This window comes from Amphiura filiformis, chromosome 1 (assembly GCF_039555335.1).
Source record: "Amphiura filiformis chromosome 1, Afil_fr2py, whole genome shotgun sequence".
Classification (NCBI taxonomy): Eukaryota; Metazoa; Echinodermata; class Ophiuroidea; order Amphilepidida; family Amphiuridae; genus Amphiura; species Amphiura filiformis.
The window spans coordinates 97,904,167-97,927,372 of record NC_092628.1 but is presented as its reverse complement, the minus strand read 5'-3'; the positions used below and the strand labels follow the sequence as shown (position 1 = coordinate 97,927,372).

General features: G+C 35.7%; 1 protein-coding gene across 1 annotated transcript; it reads left to right on the top strand.

Moving 5' to 3' along the window:
- Positions 1-2,833: 2,833 nt before the first annotated feature.
- Positions 2,834-14,058, top strand: LOC140164888 (uncharacterized). The gene is made up of 16 exons (XM_072188271.1): positions 2,834-2,942; positions 2,990-3,026; positions 3,785-3,976; positions 5,937-6,086; positions 6,421-6,540; positions 7,381-7,494; positions 8,208-8,321; positions 9,879-9,992; positions 10,190-10,303; positions 10,500-10,613; positions 11,700-11,813; positions 11,951-12,064; positions 12,606-12,719; positions 12,819-12,932; positions 13,063-13,176; positions 14,054-14,058. Exons 3-16 carry the CDS (start codon positions 3,796-3,798, stop codon positions 14,056-14,058), a joined length of 1,596 nt encoding a protein of 531 aa, XP_072044372.1. The 5' UTR covers positions 2,834-2,942; positions 2,990-3,026; positions 3,785-3,795.
- Positions 14,059-23,206: the final 9,148 nt, after the last annotated feature.

The window sequence follows — 23,206 nt, the reverse complement described above, 5'->3', positions numbered from 1 at the left end:
GTCAAATACACCAGGCACAAAAAGAAACTCGTCAGTTATATTCATCCTTGCTGTTCAATAACTTGATAATTTTGGATTATTCTGAAATATACATTTTGGACTTTGCTTTCTCATTTGACACCCTGTTCGTGAAACACGAACAAGAATTTACCAAGATATGCGCCTCCAAAGCCTCAAACCCCAAAATCAAAAGTTGCATTTTTAACGATTTTCAATGGGAACGCATCGTTGTATTGCACACAAGCACCACGGGCCGATCAATAAAGCACACAGTGTAACAGGCACAATTGAATCGTTAAAATTGCAACTTTTCATTTTGAGGTTTGAGAGTTTGAGGCGCATATCTTGGTCAATTCTGGCTCAATGTTCACAAACAGGGTGTCAAATGAGAAAAAAGTCCAATTAACAAAATGTATATTTCAGAATAATCCAAAATTATCAAGTTATTGAACAGCAAGGATGAATATAACTGACGAGTTTCTTTTTGTGCCTGGTGTATCATTGTCTTTGTAGGCCAACAGAGCAAAGTTCGACATAAAGTCATAATTAAAAAAAATATGACTTTATGTCCTCCCATAGAACTTCATGTTAAATGGCCAAAATAACCAGAGGGGTTTCTTTCACTTTACCTTGATATTTCAGCTTAAAATGGACAGCAACCCTTCCCGGCAGTTATTACCAATATTATTTCAACATTTTGAATAAAGAATAACAAAAAGGATTTGATTTTTGAGAAAAATTAGACAAATTGATTGAGCCACAAACGGACGAAAGTAAGTCTCCAAGAACTTTCTATTGAGTGCGCATTGTGCAACAGAAAATTGCATAATCTATACTGCAAACATTGCATAATCTATACTGCAACCGAGATCATATCTTCAAAACAGTTCTTGTATTCTGCAAGAATAGCTAAAATATGTGGCTTTCATTATGTAAATATTGAATGATAGTTGAAAACGCATTTTGAAATATCACTACTTTCGTTGTAATTAAAGTATGGAGAGTGCTGCCACAAATTTCCAGCTCATAACACGACCCTTTGCTTTGTCGGGGAATTGCCGTTTGGTCTTAATACCAGTCCCTCTAATAACCGTTTCATCTACGCCCATTTCGTCTAAACCCACTACTACGTCCACTAATCATTTAGTCCTATAACCGTTTGGTCCGATAACTAGTTGGTCCGATACCCATTTAGTCTAATAACTGATAGGTCTAAACTCATTTAGTCTAACAATCATTTGGTCTAATAACCAATTGGCCTACCAACATTTGGTCTAATAACCAATTAGTCTAATAACCATTTCGTCTAATACCCAGCTAGTCCGACAACAATTGTGTCTACTAACCGATTGGTCTACTAACCGATTGATCTAATAGCAAATGTAAGACTACCATTGTGTGCGTACACCCATACAGGCCATATTCCGGGATTCCGGGGGGCTCACAGTGGTTCTAAAGGAGGGCGCATGACAGGGTTTCATGCTCTATATTACCACCCCAGGCCCTACTACATGTAGTATTTAGCATTTTAATTTGCAAAAACAGGAAAACATATTTTTGTTGAAATAACGAGTATACTGGCCCATGTGCCACCCATGGCACCCCGGTGTCGATAGAAAAGAGCGGGAAAAGACTGCCAAAGGACAAATAGCCCACCAAAATATCAATTTTACCCGTAACCAGCAGTAGACGAAATAGCAATTTTTTTAGACGAATCGGCAAATAGACAAAATGGTATTAAACTAACTGATAATTAGACCTAACCGTCATTAGACTAAACGGTTATTAGACCAAATGGTTATTAGACCAAATGGTTATTTAAAATATATTAGACGAAATGGTTATTCGACTGAATGGTTCTTAGACCAAATGTTCAATGGACCAAACATTATTAGGCTAAATGGATATTAGACTATATGATAATTAGACTAAATGGTATAGCCTTTCTGGTGATAGACGAAATGGATATAGACTAAATGGGTATTAGACGAAATGGTTTTAGACCAAATGGCACTAGACCCGACGGGCTGGAAAGTTTTAGTTTATTTGTTACTTTTGGCTTTTCTTTCTATAAAAATATTAAACGTGGAATTTATTTTTGCCAGTTCTGTTGACTAATCCCCAAACGGAAGTTTCCCTAGAAAATATAACTGTTATTATACTTTTGTTACATTTATACAAAAAGTAGTGGTACAGAGAGAGAGAGAGAGGTCATCGTTTGAATGAGAAATTTATTTTTCAAAATTTTCTGTTCCTTTGGAGATCATCCATCAAAAATCACATGAATGATTAAATGTCTATTTACATTGTATTTTGTAATGTTTAAGCCATATTTACCTTAAATTTAACAATTTTCGTACATTTCCAGCCTGTTGTATCTGTCATCCTATTATTAAAAACAATACAATATAAAGAAACTTAAAATGTGTGTATTATAAAAACGTAATGTTTCTTCTTCTTCTTAATTTTGTTTGTTTATAAAAAGTAGCCGAAATTTCAATAATTACTTGTCGACATCTCAATTAACATTATTGAAACTAATTTCTCGAGCAAAATAAGTAGGATAAACATAATGTACTGTCGAGTGTGTTGCCTGAAAAAAAAACCCACAGTATTTCTTCACGCAACTAGTATTTCCATGTACTTTGAACTATGTAAAATTGCAGTAGACAGCTAATGATGAATGGTTCGTATAAAACGGTGACCTCAGTGCAGACTTACGCCGTAATTGCATGACGGGGAATTCCCACAGTTTATTTCTTGACGCAAATTCGCAATAGTGTGCTGCTTCTCGACATTTCCATGTAATTTGGTCGAACAAAAAGGTAGGTTTCAAAAGACAGTGAAATAGGGAAATACACTGCGATGAGTCTATAATTATATTTTAATATTAATTACCGTGGCCGTGGCAAAAGGAACATTAATCGTTTTGGAATTATATTGTAATCACTGGTTACTAACGACTGGTTACTAACCAGCTCTTTGTCTTTACATTTTTTAGCAGTGCTACCCGGATTGATATCAAAGTAAGTATTAGACTACCTCGTAGTCCACTTGCCCATTGTGCATACTCTGGATATTGAATTTAAGCTTAAAACTCCGATTTAATTAATTTGTGCACAATTGATAGATTTTCACAACTGATCATCTTTTCAGTCACCGTACTCCCTCTGTTTGTTAGTTTAACTGGGACTTATGCGATTAATAAACTGGTAGATTCTAAAATCAGAATTGTTCAGTATTGAAGTGCTTATATAATGACATTATGATGTTGCATTCAATAATATAAGCTTACGTATACTTTACTTTTACTGTCACTAATATAATTATAGCCTATAAAGTTTTTCATAACAATTTTATATTAAGTATTTTGATGTAATAAATATCAGTATAATTTCGAGTTCAACTGAATGCTTTCATCATGATTAATAACATGTTTTATTTATCAAAAATCGACTATGGCATTGTCTAAGTAAGTATACGCATCTTATATTCATGTAGCTTTATTCATTGTGCTTATTATTTTTCATGAAAGCAAAACCGAAAGTATAAAGTAAGAAAACATACTACAATCAATATTGCTGAAACACGATGTGCGTGACTTATTAACAAACACGCAGTGTATAATGTACCCTATTATTACAATTATATTATTATTATTATTTATTATTATTATTATTATTGTTATTATTATTATTATTATTATTATTGTTATTATTATTATTATTATTATTATTATTATTATTATTATTATTTTTTTATTATTATTTTTTTATATTGCCAGTATAATAAGTCATGGCGGGTAACATCTACCACAGTGACTGTTCACAACCCCCACAGTATGAAGAACAACCGGACCCAAGATATACCAGTACACCGATCAATGAGGGTAGACATGAGTATGACCCTGATGATGTACCTCAAATAAAATGTTCTCGTGGAAACACGATGCTCGGAAGACCTCTACCAGAAGAACGTAAGTATATGGCTGTGATACTCGCCAGTGCCACCAGAGCACCAGAGCCGCCAAATGTAACAAGTGCATTATGCACAATTATCATAAAGTACAAACTAGTGACACATTTGTTAAACAAACTTTAAATAGTTAAACGTTACCTTTTAGAGACCTAATTCTAGTTTCGGTGTAGTCCCTGTTTATTTCGTAAAATAATTAAGCTTAAACTTAAAAATAAAGGTGGTTGGGTCAACCAGAGAGCCAAGCGAAGCCCCTTGATTGATTTTGACAGTTCGCAGCTACGAAACCCAACAAACACAAAACTGTTTTTAAAACGTTTTAAACATATTATATTTTGGGTTTGTATGAATATACACTACAACAATATTTTTAAAATGTTATTGTAGAATAATTTTTGCCAAATAATTTGCCAACACTTAAATAACATCATGTTAGAATATTTGTTGTAGGTTATAAACAAATGTTTTTGAATGTTATAAAAATGTTTTATACCCTTTATACACCCTTTATATAACCCGACATTTAAACGTTTTCTCCCAACCTTTTCTAACCTTTTGCGAATGATGTTGAGAACGTTTTGTATTTGCTGGGAAGATCCCTTTTACAAATATGCCGTCGTCAGCTCCCACCCACCAGAACATTATGATATGCCCCGGGTTTTTTTACCGCTTGCGTTTGTTCAATTATTTATATTAAATAAGCTCTTAGCAATGCTTTCACCAGTGGCGTAACCAGGAATTTCAGGGGGGGAGGCAAGGAGGGGAAAGGCAAATTTCCAGGGTGGGAGCAAACTTTGACGAAAATGATCAAAAGACTTCTCACAGGGGGCAGCTGCCCCCTTGACCCCCCAGGCTACGCCACTTTAGCCATCTTTGATTTAATTTAAATGAAATACAGTCATGTGCTAGGTATAATTATGTCAATAGTCAATTATGATTATGATCGCCATAAAAGGCGATGTTTCATAAAGTTATGGGTACCAGCTGATTTTAAAGCTCATCCTCCTGAGAGGAAAAATACCGTTGGGTTTATCATTACGTGGCGTTACGGCTACACCAATTGTTATAAAACTTTAGAATATGGATAATTGATGATTATCTCTAGTAATGATTAACTTAAAAAACAAACATTGTGGCGAAAGGGGTCCAGACCCTGAAGCGGGTCGTTAAAAGGCAAAGCACCCTCACATCCTAATTTTACCCAAAATAGCAAATTTAAAGACACACAAAGTTTTATATGACACAAAGTGCATAACTGGCCTTAATAGACTAAGTAGATACCAAGAATGTATTAACATAATCCTTAAAACTAGAAAATAAAGGTCATATCTGCCCCCGTCGTTATTTTGGCCGGTACTTTCTCAATTTTGGCCGATTTCAATCAAATTGGTGTAAAATTACTCAGAACAACAAGCTTTTACCCAAGCTGTCTAAAACATGCAATAACTATGTGTATTCCTGTGGTGGTAAATTCTCAAACATCAAAGTGGTCTACCAAATACCTCTTGCCCCACCCCTTTGTCATGCCAACCACCCCCCCTGTTTGGCCATGGCAAAAATCGTTGTCCCCTTATATTATACGTACCACATTTTGGGGAACCCCAAATTAAAACCTGAAATTGTCTAATTATGTGATGTGAGCTCAGTAAACAAGAAGATTTGACATATTTGAACGTTTCCTAACATATTTCTACATCCTTTTAGGCGTAATATTGAGACGGGCCGAAAATCTGTATCAAAAATCCCTTGCCTCACCCCTTGGCCTGCCAAAAAATATCTTTGCCCCCCCCCCTAAAATTCACTACCAGCGGGGTACACCCTTACTGTTATCATATTGCAGTATACATTTAAAACCTTATTTAAGTATACTTAAATTATCTGAGTGTATCATGCTTTGGTAACTAAATTTATTAAGATATTTTATAAATATGATTTCCTTATTCACTATTCTTGTTTCACAGCTACAGTAAGTGACGTTCGTGACACAAAAACATGTCGTAATGGTGTCGGCCGTAAACACAAATTTAAACGCATTTGCAGCATGTTTGTAATCCTTGTAGTAGTCATAATTTTCATCTTGGCTTTCTTTCTTGGATATATATTTAAACATCGTAAGTACATATGATCTATTATTACTTTGGAATATGTTTCATTATTATTCACATCATTTTTATGAGGTTGCTTAAGAGCGTATTGAGATTCGAAATAATTATCAAACCCAAAAAGTATTCACCGGCAAGCTCTTTTCGTTTGAACTATGAGCTGACGAATTGCCGGTATGTCGACAACCATGCTACTATTAATGTTAGATAATGTCGGTTTTCGTGGTTGGTTAAAAAACGACATTCTGTTAATATCATACAGTTTATAACAAAGAGACATTCTCTGACAAAGTTAAATAAAAGCATAAATGTTTGTGACTATTAATCATCATTATTATTTCAGGTCACCTTAGGTGCACAACAGCGACATGTCAGAATGAAGGCAAATGTCATGATGTAGTAAACCTAAATAGTTTCTTGTGTGTATGCAAACCCGGTTGGGACGGGGCGACTTGTGAAATAAGTAAGTATAATCTATATAATCATACTAGAAATATCAGTCAGAAGTTTCGTTATATTAGGTTGTTATTTTGGAGAAATAAAAACAGTGTAGCTCTATCAGGATTATGTAACGATACTAACGAACCTTATGGGCTCTTTTGGAAGAACGAACACATTCACTTAATGGTATCCCTATTTTGATTTTGAAATACAATTACTATAATTGAAGACCGAATTAAAAAGACTTGTTAGCGTATGACTTCCTGTCAACCAGACCAAAAATGCTGTACTGCGCAGGTCATCAACCAATCACGTCGCGCCTTTGCCCTGACGTCAGACGCAAACTAGTCTTTTTAACTCGGTATTCAATTATATAATGTGTCTCGTCTCAATTTGAGAGTAACGCCAAGTTGGATTTCGACGGTGGCAGATTCAAATCTCGCACGCTAACCTAATCCCGCGGTGCGTATACACCGGTGTATACACACGCTTAGAAGAGGGATTTATCCATACACTGGTGACGCAACCGCGTAAACGCACTGAATCGAGTCTGCCATCAGTACAAAATCCAACATGGCGTTATATCTCAGCTTGAGACGAGACACAGTATAAACCACAAAACAAAAAGGGAAGTAAGATTTAACCCAATGCTAAGGAAAGTACAGATATAATATTCAAGTAATCCTTTCCGCCTACTAGGTCTATACAAATACTTCCAACCACAAGTCTCTGCAACTTTAGACTTGGCAATAATTTGTATTGTACAGAGGTCCTGGGTTCAAGCATCTCCAAATTGCACACACCCATTGCTTTTTGCACACGCATACTTCCGTCATCCAATAATTAACATTGCTTCTTGCAGATATTGATGAATGCGCTTCAGAATCTTGCCACAATCATGGGACGTGTGTGGACGGTATTAATGGATATGATTGTCAATGCACTGCAGGTTATGAAGGAATACATTGTGAACAGAGTAAGTATTTTATACAACTACAATCAAATCCAAAGTTACCTGGGACACTTATTATAATATATTACTCTATCACTGAGCGAAAAGCGGTTGGTATTTGACTAATAGTAGGGCCTTTCTCAATGAAACAAAAAACGCTTTATTATGTCTACCTCATTGGGTAAAAGCCAATCGCTGTCGCTCAGCTATGTAGTATAAATTTAGCGTTAGATGTTATGCGTGCAGACAAGTTATGCCCCTCTTTATAATCCGCTGATTTTTGGTTTCTGAACAAAAGAGAAACCAAAACTTATAATTTGAAATGAGGGATCGTGTCTAGCGGATATTAATAAATGCGCTCCTAAAATAGATAGTATTCTAACAATGAAGCACATGCATGTCATATTATTAGTTTGTGTTCACTATTAGTTTATTTTAGTGTAATCCGCGTACCGTATTCTTAGTCAGTGGGTGTGGTTCACCTTGTAAGTGCTAAATACTGGGTGTCGTCTATTTATGCGGCGATCGACAGTGACCACGTCGTCCGGAAGGGCTCGCATATGTATCGCATAGTAGCGCCGGTATCCACTACGATAAAATGTTTGACATCATTATCCTTTACGTTATGACAATAGCCAGTATGTCCTGCTCTGTCTATAGGCATATATTATTAGTTTGAGTTCACTGTTAGTTTGACTTAGTATAGTCCATCCAATAATTAACGCTGTTTATTGCAGATATTGATGAATGCGCTTCAGAACCTTGCCAGAATCATGGGATATGCGTGGACGGTATAGATGGATATGATTGTCAATGCACTGCAGGCTACGAAGGAAAACATTGTGAACAGAGTAAGTATTTTGAGACCCACAATGGTTCCATATGATGGTACAGGGGGAAAATATTGATTTTATTTCAATCCATGTTGGGTTATTCGTCTGGTCCAATGAATCCCAGAATGTTGTGGGCATAGGCGTAGATCCCGGGGAGATGGGGGGGGGGGTTTATCCCCCCCCAATATTTTGCCAGGGGGATGGTCCATACAATCATTCCCCCAATGTTGACGCCTGTATGTGGGTTTATGACCAAATTAACCTCATATTTGGCCATTTTAACCCCAAAGCCCGAATGTATCCCACTTTTGCACAATATTTCATCGGTCTAGCTTCAAAATGGCAAAATTTTTCGCGCGCGATACCAGAAACTTATTTTGTCGCCAAAAGGTGCCGGATACACTATATTTCAAAAATTAAATTTCCAACCCCCCCCCCCCCCCCCCATGTCAAAAAGAAATCTACGCCACTGGTTGTGGGACGCAAAGTGTGTAGCGTCGATTTGCTTGTTGCACAGAGGTCAATGTCAAAGTTGCTCCAATTTTGGTAAAAACTCCAGGAAAATCGTTCATCGAACTTAGAAGTTTCAGAAAAAGAATAGTTTGCACTATCTGCGATCTCTGGTTAGTATGTTATGCAGCAAAATCCAAAATGGTCAGCAGGATTCAATGGCCTGTTTTTATTTTCATCAATCTTCTAAACTTTGCTCGCAGATTCTTTTTCTGCATCCCTTGAAATTGAGGAACAATTGACCTCCATTTTTTACAAAAATCGGAGCGACTTTAATTTGTAATTCCTGTACAATAGGTACATTGATCATGAACCTGTTGAGTCTAGTATAAGTACAAATCCTACACACAAATATAATATGTTATACATTTGTGATCCTTGTGACCAGATAACAATTTGCTTATGTTTTTAATGAATTTGGAGCAAGTGTAATGTTTGCCTCCTGCATGATTCTATAGGGGCTTTTTTTGGTGTTTATTATGGTGACGGGGTTAGAATCAGCTTGGCGCAGATTCATACCGTATTCGGCAGTGGCGTAGCTAGGGGTTGTGGTGCCCAGGGCTTAGGATACATAATGGCACCCTCCACAATTCTTGAAACAATTGCGAGCGCAACGCGCGAAAATTTGCACAAATAGGAACTACCACTAATTAATTTTGAATATCGGTCTTAAATTGATCTTTCAAATGATTTTGACCTGAAATGCGAAAATTTCAACTTTCATCGCTTGGAGGGGCGCAGAATCGATACCGAATTGGTCAATTTGGCGCCCTCTAAGGGTGGCGCCCATGGCACGTTCCCCCTCCCCTGTTGCTACGCCACTGACCGTATTAGAATTCAGCATACCCAAATTAACAAATATAAATTGGTTGTCAGCTTTTACGTACACTTGCCTAACGAAGCTTTTTTTTTTTCCAAAATAGAACCAGTCTATAATAAACACCGTCGTATATAATGTTTCACTATTATTTTGTTTTAACTAAGTCCAACATGTAATTAAGATAGAGGAGAGTAAAAACAAAGTTATTATAATTAATTTTTAAAATTCACATTGTTTTATTGCAGATATTGATGAATGCGCTTCAGAACCTTGCCAGAATAATGGGACGTGTGTAGACGGTATTGATGGATATGATTGTCAATGCACTGCAGGCTACGAAGGAATACATTGTGAACTGAGTAAGTATTTTATACAACTACGATCAGGTCCACAATTATATTTTATCCTCTTCATTATGAAAATAGCCTAGTGTTCTCATTAACAAGCACACGCATGTAATTTTCCTGTTCTGTCTATAGGCATATATTATTAACATGACTTCACTGATAGTTTGACTTACTATAGTCCATCCAATAATACACATTGTTTGTTGCAGATATCAATGAATGCGCTTCAGAACCTTGCCAGAATCGTGGGATATGCGTGGACGGTATTAATGGATATGATTGTCAATGCACTGCAGGCTACGAAGGAATACATTGTGAACAGAGTAAGTATTTTATACAACTACAATCAAGTCCACAATTATATTTTATCCTCTACATTATGAAAATAGCTAGTGTTCTCATTAACAAGCACACGCATGTAATTTTCCTGCTCTGTCTATAGGCATATATTATTAGTTTGAGTTCACTGTTAGTTTGACTTAGTATAGTCCATCCAATAATTAATACTGTTTATTGCAGATATTGATGAATGCGCTTCAGAACCTTGCCAGAATCATGGGATATGCGTGGACGGTATTAATGGATATGATTGTCAATGCTCTGCAGGTTACGAAGGAATACATTGTGAACAGAGTAAGTATTTTATACAACTACAATCAAAATTCCCTGGGACGTTCAAAGTTAGATAAAACCGTCCATGTGAAGTTCATCAATTTATTTGTGTAGATTCCAACCTACTTTGAATACCCTCCCGCCCCACCAACCAAAGCTGGATGACTGGAGCAGGGAGGGTCATTGAACTGTGTAAGTGTCCCAGCAATGTTGCACCTGATTGTACTAGATTGTCCGTTTTTCGTTGTTTGTTAATGCATAAAGTTTGGATTTGATGGTTGACTAAGTTTTACATGAAATCTTGGCACAGTGTAGCCATTGAAGGATTAAGTTGCTGAAGGCGTCAGTAAGTGCCATCCCCATAACATTGATTAAACTTCAACATTAAGTAGCTAAGTAACTGGATAATAAATAGTATCTGTGCAGGAAGTGTCATGTCAACAAGATCACCAAAACGTGGTGAAGGGAAGATAATAGTCTATAGTCCGCAGGTGTCTTTCATTTCTCTAGAAAGTAATTACTTCAAAACTTATAGACTCTCTGAACGTATCATTACAAAAACAAAATTGTTTTGTTTATTGGGGTGAGGACAACCTTATTATTTGCATTGCAAAAACTAGTTTTTCGAAATAATATAGACTCTAAAAGTTTTTAGCCTCACAAATTCGTCAAACTTGGTAATTTATTAAAGTAAAATTCAACGTGTAACAGACATCTACGAGTGCGTTTGTCAATACATGTATATGCACTGCAGGTTACGAAGGAACACATTGCGAATATATTTTGTATTAGTAAACTATTCTAATTAATGAGCACACTTATAAAAGGGCGGATCAATGTTGACCCCCCCCCCCCCAAAAAAAAATGGAAGAAAAAATATTACTATTTGTTTGGCGATTGTTTGCAACATTTCTGCACATTTTGTTCGCGCGCCGGAAATTTTTTCATGGCCACTCCACTTTTTTCAGGCCACCCGCTTTCAAAAATCTGGATCCGCCCATGCACGTATGCCCGTTCCCCTGATTTGTCTATAGGCGTAGAAATAAGGTTCACTCATAAGTTTGTTTGAGCATAGTCGATGCAATAGTTGTATATTGTTCATTGCAGATATTAATGAATGCGCTTCAGAACCTTGCCAGAATGATGGAATGTGTGTGGACGATATCAATAGATATGATTGTCAATGCACTGCAGGTTACGAAGGAATACATTGTGAACACAGTGAGTATTCTAATTAGACACATGCATGGCCTTTTTCCTATACTTATACTTCATGTATAAGCGTAATGTTTAGTTTGATTTCACTATCAGTTTGTTTGGGTATAGTCCATACAATAATTGTATATTGTTTATTGCAGATATTAATGAATGCGCTTCAGAACCTTGCCAGAACTATGGGATGTGTGTGGACGGTATTGATGGATATGATTGTCAATGCACTGCAGGTTACGAAGGAATACATTGTGAATACAGTGAGTATTCCAAGGAGGATTTAATAATCATGGAGAGCCAATAGATTACGTAACACATTGTTCCTTTGTGCCGATTTGATTTGCCGACCAGCTATTGTTCAGGACAGGACATAAGGGTTCCGCCATTAAATCGGTAACTGACCTGACAGCATATTAACGCTTTACCAGACAGTTTACTGTCAATAGGTGATCAAACGAAGGTTATGTGAAAGCGCCTACTTGAGCGAGATGTACCTTTGGTTCTCATAAAGCCCACTGGTGTGATGAGTAGACGCAAGCACAAAAAGGCACACTTTAGCCGTCGATGTCCAGTTATTTACCGCCCACCTTATTTGAGGCGCATTATTTAAATGAATTAAATAGAGTTGCTGTTCGATTACCCATAACAGCGTGGCGTGGCTGCCAGGTATTGAATAGGTTCATGTCTATCTGTGTCACTTTCTATCAAGTAACTATTTCGCTGTATATTTTGTTATTATAGTTATAGGGCTATTCAATAAAGTCAAATGTTTTCTTTTAATATCACGAATATTAATTGCAGATATTGATGAATGCGCTTCAGGACCCTGTCATAATGGTGGGATGTGTGTAGACGGTATAGATGGATATGCTTGTGAATGCACTGCAGGTTATGCAGGAATACATTGTGAACACAGTGAGTATTCTTATTAGGCACATTTCTATATAAGCGTAAATGTTTAGTTTTTTTTGTTTGGGTATAGTCCATACAATAATTGTATATTGTTTATTGCAGATATTAATGAATGCGCTTCAGAACCTTGCCAGCATTATGGGATGTGTGTGGACGGTATTAATAGATATGATTGTCAATGCACTGCAGGTTACGAAGGAATACATTGTGAATACAGTGAGTATTCTTATAGAACATGCATGGTCTTTTCATATACGGTCTTTAAACATATATTATTAGTTTGAGTTCCCAGTTTCAAGTTTGTTTTAGTATAGTCTATGGAATAATTATACATTGTTTATTGCAGATATTGATGAATGCGCTTCAGAACCTTGCCAGAATTATGGGACGTGTGTAGACTATATTGATAGGTATTATTGTCAATGCATGGCAGGTTACGAAGGAATACACTGTGAACATAGTAAGTCTTTTATACAATAAACCATGTGTGTATTATTGTTTCTACTGTTATATTGCTTATTATATAAACAAAATACAAAGTATAAAATTTTAATGTCAAAGGTTACCAAATTTGCATAATAAAGGCCGGAAGCTGCTGGGCATGTTGAATTTTGGGCGCGTAATTGTTTTGTTACATAAAATGATAAATAACAGCACGTTTCTATGCGTAACAGAGCCGATTTTTGAGATTTGTATCCAAAATATGGGTTATCTTTGCAATAAATCACAATATGGCATTTGATCAAAAATGCTTGATATTTTTCTGTTATGCATTGCATGTAAAATGGTTTTGTATAATATTTTGCTCCCAAGTATTGGGGGTGTACATGGCAACAATACGCACAAAACCATGGATCCGAATTTTTGGATTGGCAACCGTGCGCAGCAAGTTATCATGTTATTACGCCGTGTAATTTAAAAACAACAACAATAACAACAACAACAAAACCGCAAATTTGTTTTTAACGTCGAGTCGGCTCCCAAATGGTATATAACCCCCTTAAAATGACAAAAACAAACTTAGCTCGAAACCAAACACAGACAAAATTCCTTTCAAATCGGAACAAATATAGAATGTATTGCCTCTGATCGTGGGAACATGGAAAAATAGTAAGGGCGCGCTGTACGGCAGAGCAGGGTTGTTGGAGGCTCATGCCAACCTCTCCCCGTGAATATTATTATACCACATTGGTCTACATCAACGAATTACATTTCAGAAACAAGCAGGACTAATCATTTGAAGACGAGTAACACTACTTTTGAACTCGGTGCTAAAATTACCAAATCGTAATTATTAGAAATATTTAAACATAATATTATTGTCATCATTTATATAGCTTAAATTGTTTTGTATATCTGTGAGTGTCCGAGATGTTTATGTTGCTTGATCCGGTTTATGTAGATTACATTGTTATTTTTTAATGTTTCCTCTCTTTCAATCATTCAGAACCGAGTAAGAAGTCGAGTGGTATTCGGATGACATATTCCTCATTGACGCACTTCGTGACTTTAGTTACGAGCATCATTTTTCTCGTTTCGACATTAAAAGGACAGTTTCTGCAAATTGTTTGAGCTTTTGGGAACCGTAGATTAAAGAATGTACTGTACTTGTACACTACAGATCTATTTTGTATGGTATAAAGAACAGGTGTATATGGTGGAATGACAATGTCTATTGTCTATGTGCAGTGATGTGTGAAAAACACTTGACGTATTTTGTAATTAGTCAAGAGAGACTTTTGCCTGTGCTTGTATGTGGTCACAAATTCAATTTTTTTGTTGAGTGAACATTTTAGTTCAGGATGGTATATAATAACAGATTTCTATGTAAGAGTAGATTGATTGCACCTCTTTGTTCTATTAGTATGTTGGACTTATTTACTCCTTCACTGTTGAGCTCTCCAGATCATTATGGACCGGGATTACGGAACATGTAAACCTTTGATATTCCAACAAGAATATACAGGCGGCGCAATATTTGAAGTTTTTGATCGAGAAAACGGAATCTCTCTAAAGAAGACAGGATTGACAGGAACTTACTCCAAGGCACAAACTCAATAACACACAAGATATACTTCAGAAACTTTTTTTTATTCAAGATCTACTTGTGAAAGAAACAGAGCTATATCACTACGATACGTCCATCAGTTCTGGGATCACATCACTAAATCAAGTTCCTATTCTTCTATGTGTTAAAAGGTACCTAAGAATTTTCTCATGGTTAAAATGTCATCGTTCATTCAAAACACAATTTTTCTAAAAGCTTATGATATATTCTACCCTAGAACCAGCATTTGTTTGGTAGTTGAGCGGCTCGATGATTTTCGCAGTGTCGCATCAAATATGATGTAAACCATACTAAACTCTACAGTGCAGCGCCTCCATGTTGTGACATCATTTGGTGAATGGTACCAAAAAAGCATCAAAAAATATCAGAATTGTAATGTTGTGACATCATTTGGTGAATGGTACCAAAAAACCATCAAAAAATATGAGAATTGTAATATTTTAAACATTTTTATGCTTAGATACTGAGAACATGCACAGAGTACAACAATTACAAACAATGGGCACATCAGCCTTGATTCCAAGCTTTTTCCCCCATTTTAATACACCAGGTATGGTCAGCGAATAAAAACACTGGTTGTTATTTCTTCAGTCAGATAGGGTTGGACCTGATCTAGTGATGTGATCTATTAAGGGAGCAAAAAATGTTTTTAAAAATCATTTACACGATATTCAGCCTCTCTCAACATATCTTGACCAATTAATAGTGATATAATTCGAGTCTAAGTATGATTCTGACTCAAATCAATGCAGCATTTGCATTGCTAACCACGCGCTATCTACTGAAGAAAGCAACATTAAAATATGATATACAGGGCCCATATCCAGCCACCCCCATGTAAATGTAGCATAAAACTTACCCCAAAACAGAAAAAAAATCTCTTAAACATGAGCAATCTGATTAAATATTGTTGTACAATTTAAATTCTCTGTCGCTGAGAGTGCGTCGCGCACACAAGTGTTTCTATATACCATGTATAGGCAGCAAATGTAGGGAATAGGATCACACCACTAAATCAAGTTCCTATTCTTTTATGTGTTAAAAGGTACATTAAAAGATTTTTATAAGAATGTTCTGGCTGACTCCTTTGAACTTCAAGTGGTTTGCGAGGAGTTTTTTTGAGGAATTAAAGCAATATTATAACATTTTCAAACAAAATAGATTAGCATTTCTTTGCCATAAAATGTTAGCTTTTACTGTCAGATATATCCCCTTTTATTTTTAAGCCGAACAACTACTTCAAAGCAAAGAAAATTGGAATTTACTACCAGCGCACATGTCGCCAATACGTACCACTCCTTCGGTCATGTTGTGGTACGACCCTTTGTTGTGTATATCACCGTCGCGCACGCCGCGTAGTACTGTGTGTTATGAACATCGTGTATGCGTTCGACTAACAATTCCATCGTAATAATAAAGGGCTGAATCAGCCTTTTATTCAAAATCTCTGATTTTGACAAAACTACAGCACCTAGAGTCTTGATTTTTGCAGGCTATATTGGTTTAATAAAGTACAATTTAATCGTGTAAAAAAATGAATTAAAAAAATTCAGTGAGGGCGTCCTCCTCAGCAAATGTTATAATATGGCTTTAAACGGTCTTAATACAAGCAAGAGCACTGGAATTGACAACCTTCCAGCCTGCTTTATCAAAGATGCGGCAGAGGCTATTAAAGGGCCAATCACTTTCATTATCAACATTTCTCTTCGGTCTGACATTGTTCCAACTCAAATGAAATTGGCAAAAGTCATCCCTCTCTACAAAAAGAAGAGCAGGCTGGATGCAGGAAATTATAGACCTGATAGCATTCTCCCAGTTGTCTCCAAAATTTTAGAAAAGGCTGTCTTTTTCCAATTGAACAACTTCCTGGTTGAAAATAAACTCCTTTATGAACTCCAATCTGGCTTCAGAGGATCATACTCAACTGGCACTTGCCTCATTCACCTTCAAGATCATATCAGAAAGAAAACTGCTGCTGGCTTCTATACTGGGATGGTTTTATTAGATCTCCAGAAGGCATTTGACAGTGTTGACCATAAAATCTTGTGTAACAAACTGTCTGCCATGGGTTTGAATCTTATCTTTTTGATCGTAAACAAATTGTTCAAATTGATGGGGTTGAGTCTGATCCTCTTGTCATAACATGCGGAGTTCCCCAAGGCAGTATTTTAGGTCCTCTTTTATTTCTATGCTATTTTAATGACATGTCCACTTCTATTAATTGGAGAGCTGCAATAAATGGCTTATAGAAAATAATCTCTCTGCATACAGGTAAAACTGAACTGATTCTCTTTGGATCAAAGCGTAAGGTCAATAATGTTTCTGATTTTTCTATCATCCTTAAGGGAAGGGGTATGAACGTTTGGACAGTATTTATTGTGGGACATCAGAGCACATCAGACATATCGAATTGCATTCTGAATACGAAGAATGTCCTTCTGATATCAAATAATTTTGATTTTTTGAAATTCGCAATGTAATACACATTTTATGGCAAATCATTAAAATTGATATTTTTGATATTTAACAGTACTCAAGTAAGCTTTATAAATCTGATGATGTATACTTAAAGTGTATGTAGGTGGGATGAAAAGCCGACGATGAATTGAAAATTTTGACCTTTGTATTGTAGATATGGATTTTATTCCCAAAACACCAAAAAAAATTAGGTCTTTGGGGGAAAAAATCCATATCTTCAATATGAAAGGTCAAAATTTTCAATTGATCATCGGCTTTTCCTCGCAGCTACATACACTGTAAGAATATATCATTAGATTTATAAAATTTACTTTGAGGACTGTTATATATCAAATATGTGAAAAATATCACTACTACTACTGCTACTACTAATTCTACTACTACTAATAAACAATAAACGCCAAGCCCACTGATCGCTATGGCACAAGACACTGTATATGAAATCACATATCTTAATTCAGAGACGAAGCTCTATAAGTTTCTATATGAGCACAGTACCTTAATCAACCTAAATCTAGAAATAACATATGAAAAGGTTTGTCTACAAAAACGATATATACATATTTCCAAGCACAGCGAGTCTAGCCTCTACGCAGTCTGTCTTTATACTACACGGTTGAGTACATAGCATCATAAGATCTGTGCGAGATCTAGTGGAAAGTTTGCATCTGTGATTGGTTTTTGTCAAATCCTCAAGTGTTCCCTTCATCCAATCAGAAAAGTTTTTATATCGAACGATAGCTAACACTTCCCCCTGAAACACTTATTTTCATTACGCCAACAGATAAAGAAATTCAAGGCGAATGTGGTAATCTGTTAAAAACAACCTATCCAAGCACAAAATTGACCTATCCAAGCACAATTTTTGACCAAAATGTAGGTTTTAAAAGTCAAAACCTCGTGTGTTCTTTACAATATTGTTCAAATTTTATGTCATTAAATGAAATGAAATAGAGATATTTTATAATTTAAGGGTATGAGGTGATGAACATATTTATGTACTTCATATATTTGCAAGAAAAAAAAGAAGATGGGCACTGATGAAATTCATGATACTACGTAACCTTAACAACAGTACTTTCATCAGAATGAACGACTGTGCTGGTCTAGTTACGGACTATGCAATAATTACGAACCCAGTGGAAGGTAAAATGGTGGTGGTGGTGGTGGGGGGGTGTAGGTGCAAGATATTTTGGCCAGATGAAAGGGATGATCAAGCAATTTTTAGCAAGCCGAGAGGGGTAAAGCGATTTTTGCCACAAATTCACGAGGAGGCTTTTAAATAAAAGACTTTATAAAAAGGCTTAGGAAAACAGTACGGAAAAGCTTAAATAAGCACATTTTCCTGCTTGCTGCGCTCGCAATATAAACCTAGACCATTTAAGGCTTGCAAATGGGGAAATAGGCATGTGCAAACGGCGGTTCAAAGATTATTTGGCATCCCGAGAGGGAGGAGGGGCGATTTTTAGTAGACCGGGGGCATTTTTAACACTCCGTTTGGATATTTAACCTCCCCGGGTGGCTGATAGTTATTGCACAGCCCTTATATTTTTTCCTCCCCGGTGCTGCGTGCAAAAGCAGATACTTACGCAAAATATGATGTTTTGCATATGCAAAACTACATACTTTGTAAAAGTATGTACTTTTGCATATGCAAAAACACATACTTACGAAAAACATGTAGTTTTGCATATGCAAAACATCATACTTTACCGTACTTTACAGTACGTATACAAAAATAGATGTTTTGTATAGAAAGCACACGGGCTGGCTATAGGGAATCAGGGCGCATACTACCAAAGCGGGAGCACACCACTTAATAATGCGCCGTTACCATTCATTTCACGGAGCTTTTTGCAGGTAGCTGGAGGTATTCCAGGCAATTTGGTGTTTGAAACGATTCAAAACAGTCTCATCTCTCGCTTATATCCCTTCCAAACTGAGATTTGGCTACACATGTAATACTTTTCTCATTCCAATTTTACTAATTAGATTTGGCACGCTGTGTGAAAGACTACGGGTAAAAAACTATCGGGGCAAAAACGTTGGGGGTGCATAAACCACGATGATGTACTATTATAGGCCAAAGATACGTTTATTAATAAAGTAGGCCTTTATACCAAGTTGCATATGCAAAGCACACTTTTGGAAAAATATGTTAAATTTACATAGACCTAATCATGCAAAATGACATATCTTGCAATTTAGTACGGTATATTAAGTTTCGGCATAATTAGGGGTAAAAGTGCTGCATAAACAGCCACCGGAAATGTAATGTACTATAAGACATAAGGTCTTATTATACATTTATTAATATATTATATTCTAAGTTGCATATAATATATGCAGATAGCACACTTTAAAAGTATGTAATTTTGCATATTCATGCAAAATGACATATTTTACAAAAGTACATGGTTTGGGCAAAAAACGGGGGGTAAAATCGGTGTATAAACCCCAACAGAAATATAATGTGTAAGAAAGGTCTTATAATACGTTTATTATTATTATTATTAATATAGTATATACTAAGTTGCATTAGCAAAAGCACACACTTTTGGAAAAGTATGTAATTTTGTATAACCATGCAAAATGACATATATTTTGCAAAGGTATGTGGTTTTGGCAAAAACGGGGGGGGCATAAACCACCACCAGAAGTATATGTTCTATATGACATTAGGTCTTATATACATTCAATAATATAGAATATACTAAGTTGCATAACACACACTTTTTGGAAAAGTATGTAATTTTGTATAACCATTATGACCCTGCAAAATGACATATTTTGAAAAAGTATGTAGTTTGTTTTTTGTTTGTTTTGGGGGAGGTGGCATAAACAACCGCCAGAAATACAATGTACTAAGACATTAGGTCTTGTACGTTTATTAATATAGTATATACTTAGTTGCATAAGCAAAAGCACGCAATTTTGGAAAAGTATGTAATTTTGCATAATCATGCAAAATGACATATTCTGCAAAAGTATGTGGTTTTGGTAAAAAATGGGGGTAAAAAGCGGTGCATAAACCACCACCGAAAGCATAATGTACTGTAAGACATTGGGTCTTATATACGTTTATTAATATAGTATATACTAAGTTGTATAAGCAAAAGCACACACTTTTGGAAAAGTATGTAATTTTGCATGGTTTTGGCAAAAAAATGGGGTCTTATATATTCGTTTGTGTAAGCAAAAGTTTAAAAAATGAATTTGCCGTTTTTTAGCCTAAACAAACACCAAATAAATCTGTGAGCTAATCCATAGTTGCACTTCTCACAAATTATGTTCCTTGTGCATTTTTCCACTTGAAAGATTTAAGCCAGCTATATTATTCATTTCTTTCAAAGCACTGACAAGTAGAACAGTATTCAAATAACCAGGAACTGGTAGCTTGTATGCTCTGCTGTAATGTTACTCATTGAATCACACAAGTAAACACTTCACAAATAACATTATGTTTTAATAACTTTTATTTCTCAAATCACTGTTGATCGACACAATGTGACAAAAAATCACAATAATACTTTGTTTCCCCTTGTATTTGGTAATGAAGTGACGTCCGTGATTTTACATGGCCCAAGATTATGTGTATTCACGAAGTGCCCTTGTACATACAGGTAACACAACTTTTAACAGTTTCCCCTCATAAATGTTTTTTCAACCGATTATGTAATCATGGTAATTGTGGCATGTTGGGCATCTTCAGTGTTAAATAAAGGGTTCACAAAAAATAACTCCCCTAAAATTACAAATCACTTCTTTGCATAACTTGGCATGTATTTCGTTGATTTGAAAAATTTAAAAACCTGTGAATAAAGGAATCGTTTTCTACCCTCCCAATGTTTTTTTTTTTTAAAAATATTTTTGTTTTGGCCAAAAATAATCACATTTTCCAAAAATGATGCTTTTAGAAAAAGTTGCACTTTTCAACATCCTCATTTATGTCAAAATTAGCTTCAACGAATCATTACTTTGCACTAAACGATGGTTACATGGGTGATTAAGGGATCAGAGACAGAAAGGTAAAGGAAATCAAAACAATTAAACATTGAAATCGAGAAAGTTTTGTACATTACATGTATGGGATGTTGAAAAGTGCAATTTTTTTAAAGCATTATTTTTGAAAAATGTGATTATTTTTTACCAAAAAAAAAAGGAATTTGAGAAGGGATAACTTTAGTAGGGTAGCAAAAAGATTGCTTTATTCACAGATTTATACATTTTCAAATCAACAAAATGAATGTCAAGTTATGCTAAGAAATGTTTTGTAATTGATTTTACCATTTTTGACACACCGGCTCAAAAGCTTCTAGAAATACCCCGTACATGTCAATAAATCATTGTTTTAAATTGCAAGATGATTGTATGGGTGACTGGGTTATCGTATACATAAAAATGAAAGAACACAAAAACACCATTAAATCAATCAAAACATTGATATCGAGAATGTTTTTGTACATTACATGTATAGGATGTGGAAAAGTGCAACTTTTTCTGAAAGCATCATTTTTGGAAAATGTGATTATTTTTGGCCAAAACAAACAGATTTTTATTAAAAAGAACTTTGGGAGGGTAGGAAAATAATTCCTTTATTCACATGTTTTTAAAATTTTCAAATCAACGAAATGTATGTCAAGTTAAGCAAAGAAATGTTTTGTAATTTTAAGGGGGAGTTATTTTTGTGAACCCTTTATGTAATGATGCTTCCCATGTTTCAGAGCAGTTAACAAAAATTTGAAAACTTGAGTTGCAATGGCATGAAATCAGAAGGACTGCTCTTAACTTAAAATAGCTTGAATGGATTTCCTTAAAACACTGAAGATGCACAACATGTTTTTTATATTATGCTTTTTCTGTCGGCTAAAACTACATTAATTTATTCAAAAGAAGTTGTATTATCTGTATGTGTGTATAATGTGTATACACTCTGTAGATTTGGGACAGCAGGTGCGATTCAACAGCAACGTGAGTCAAATATTGTTACCGAGTCGTCAAGGCCAAACACACCTTTCACCCAAATTCACTTCAGAGTGCACAAGAAAACACACTGTTTGAAAAGTTAACAGTATCTGAATAAATAAAAGTAAAACATGATAATCTTCTGATACATAAACATAAATAAATGTCCCGTTCTATAGCACTCTTTTACAAAATAAGATGTAATCTGGAAATTCCCAAGACTAATTTTAAACATTAACCTTTCATATTACACCACTTCCGGGGAATTTCCAAAATGATGTAATATCCACTTTACATTCTAGGGGATTCCGAGTACATAAATAGTCCTGACTTTGTTTACTGTGATTACACGGTAAAGGGAATTCCCAACTTTCATGAAGTAGCTTTAAATTGTAAGATAAATGATCAAATTGAATTACTCAGTGCTAGTAATATGTTCTCAAGCAGAAGCAGATGTGTCTAAAGGTTTAAAAACCTATGCCTTGGAATGAATTGGATAATGTGACATGTTGTATACATACGCAAAATAACATTGCATAGCTTGAGACGTTTCCAAAACTAAGGAAATGATAATTGATTTTAGGACGTCAAGTACAACTCCAAACCCTAGTGGTGAAGGGTAGTAATGTGGAGCATGTGTCCTCATATAAATATCTTGGCACTATGATTGAGGGAGGGCGAGTTAGCGCAGCGGTAGTTCCCTCGCTTTGCACCACTGAGGTCCCGGTTCAAGCCCGGCGCGGCCCAAGGACTCATGTGCACTTGGTTTATCCCGATCCATGTTTGCTCTCGCAGGTTTTCTCCGGGATCTCCGGTTTCCTCCTGCTTTCAAAATCGGTGATTAGTTGTTTCGTTATCAAAAACTTCCTTCACCCAATGGAATTTGGGAAGCTGCAGAAAATGGGTGGATGTTACAATCTAAGTGCGGATAGGTTTGCGCCAGGTTCGGCTGCAACTAGCCTAGTTGATGCGATCTGAT

Coding starts and splice junctions, on each gene's coding strand:
- LOC140164888 (XM_072188271.1), top strand. CDS start 3,796: ATGGCGGGTAACATCTACCACAGTGACTGTTCACAACCCCCACAGTAT. Junction 3,977..5,936: donor AAGACCTCTACCAGAAGAAC/GTAAGTATATGG, acceptor CTTGTTTCACAG/CTACAGTAAGTGACGTTCGT. Junction 9,993..10,189: donor AGGAATACATTGTGAACTGA/GTAAGTATTTTA, acceptor TGTTTGTTGCAG/ATATCAATGAATGCGCTTCA.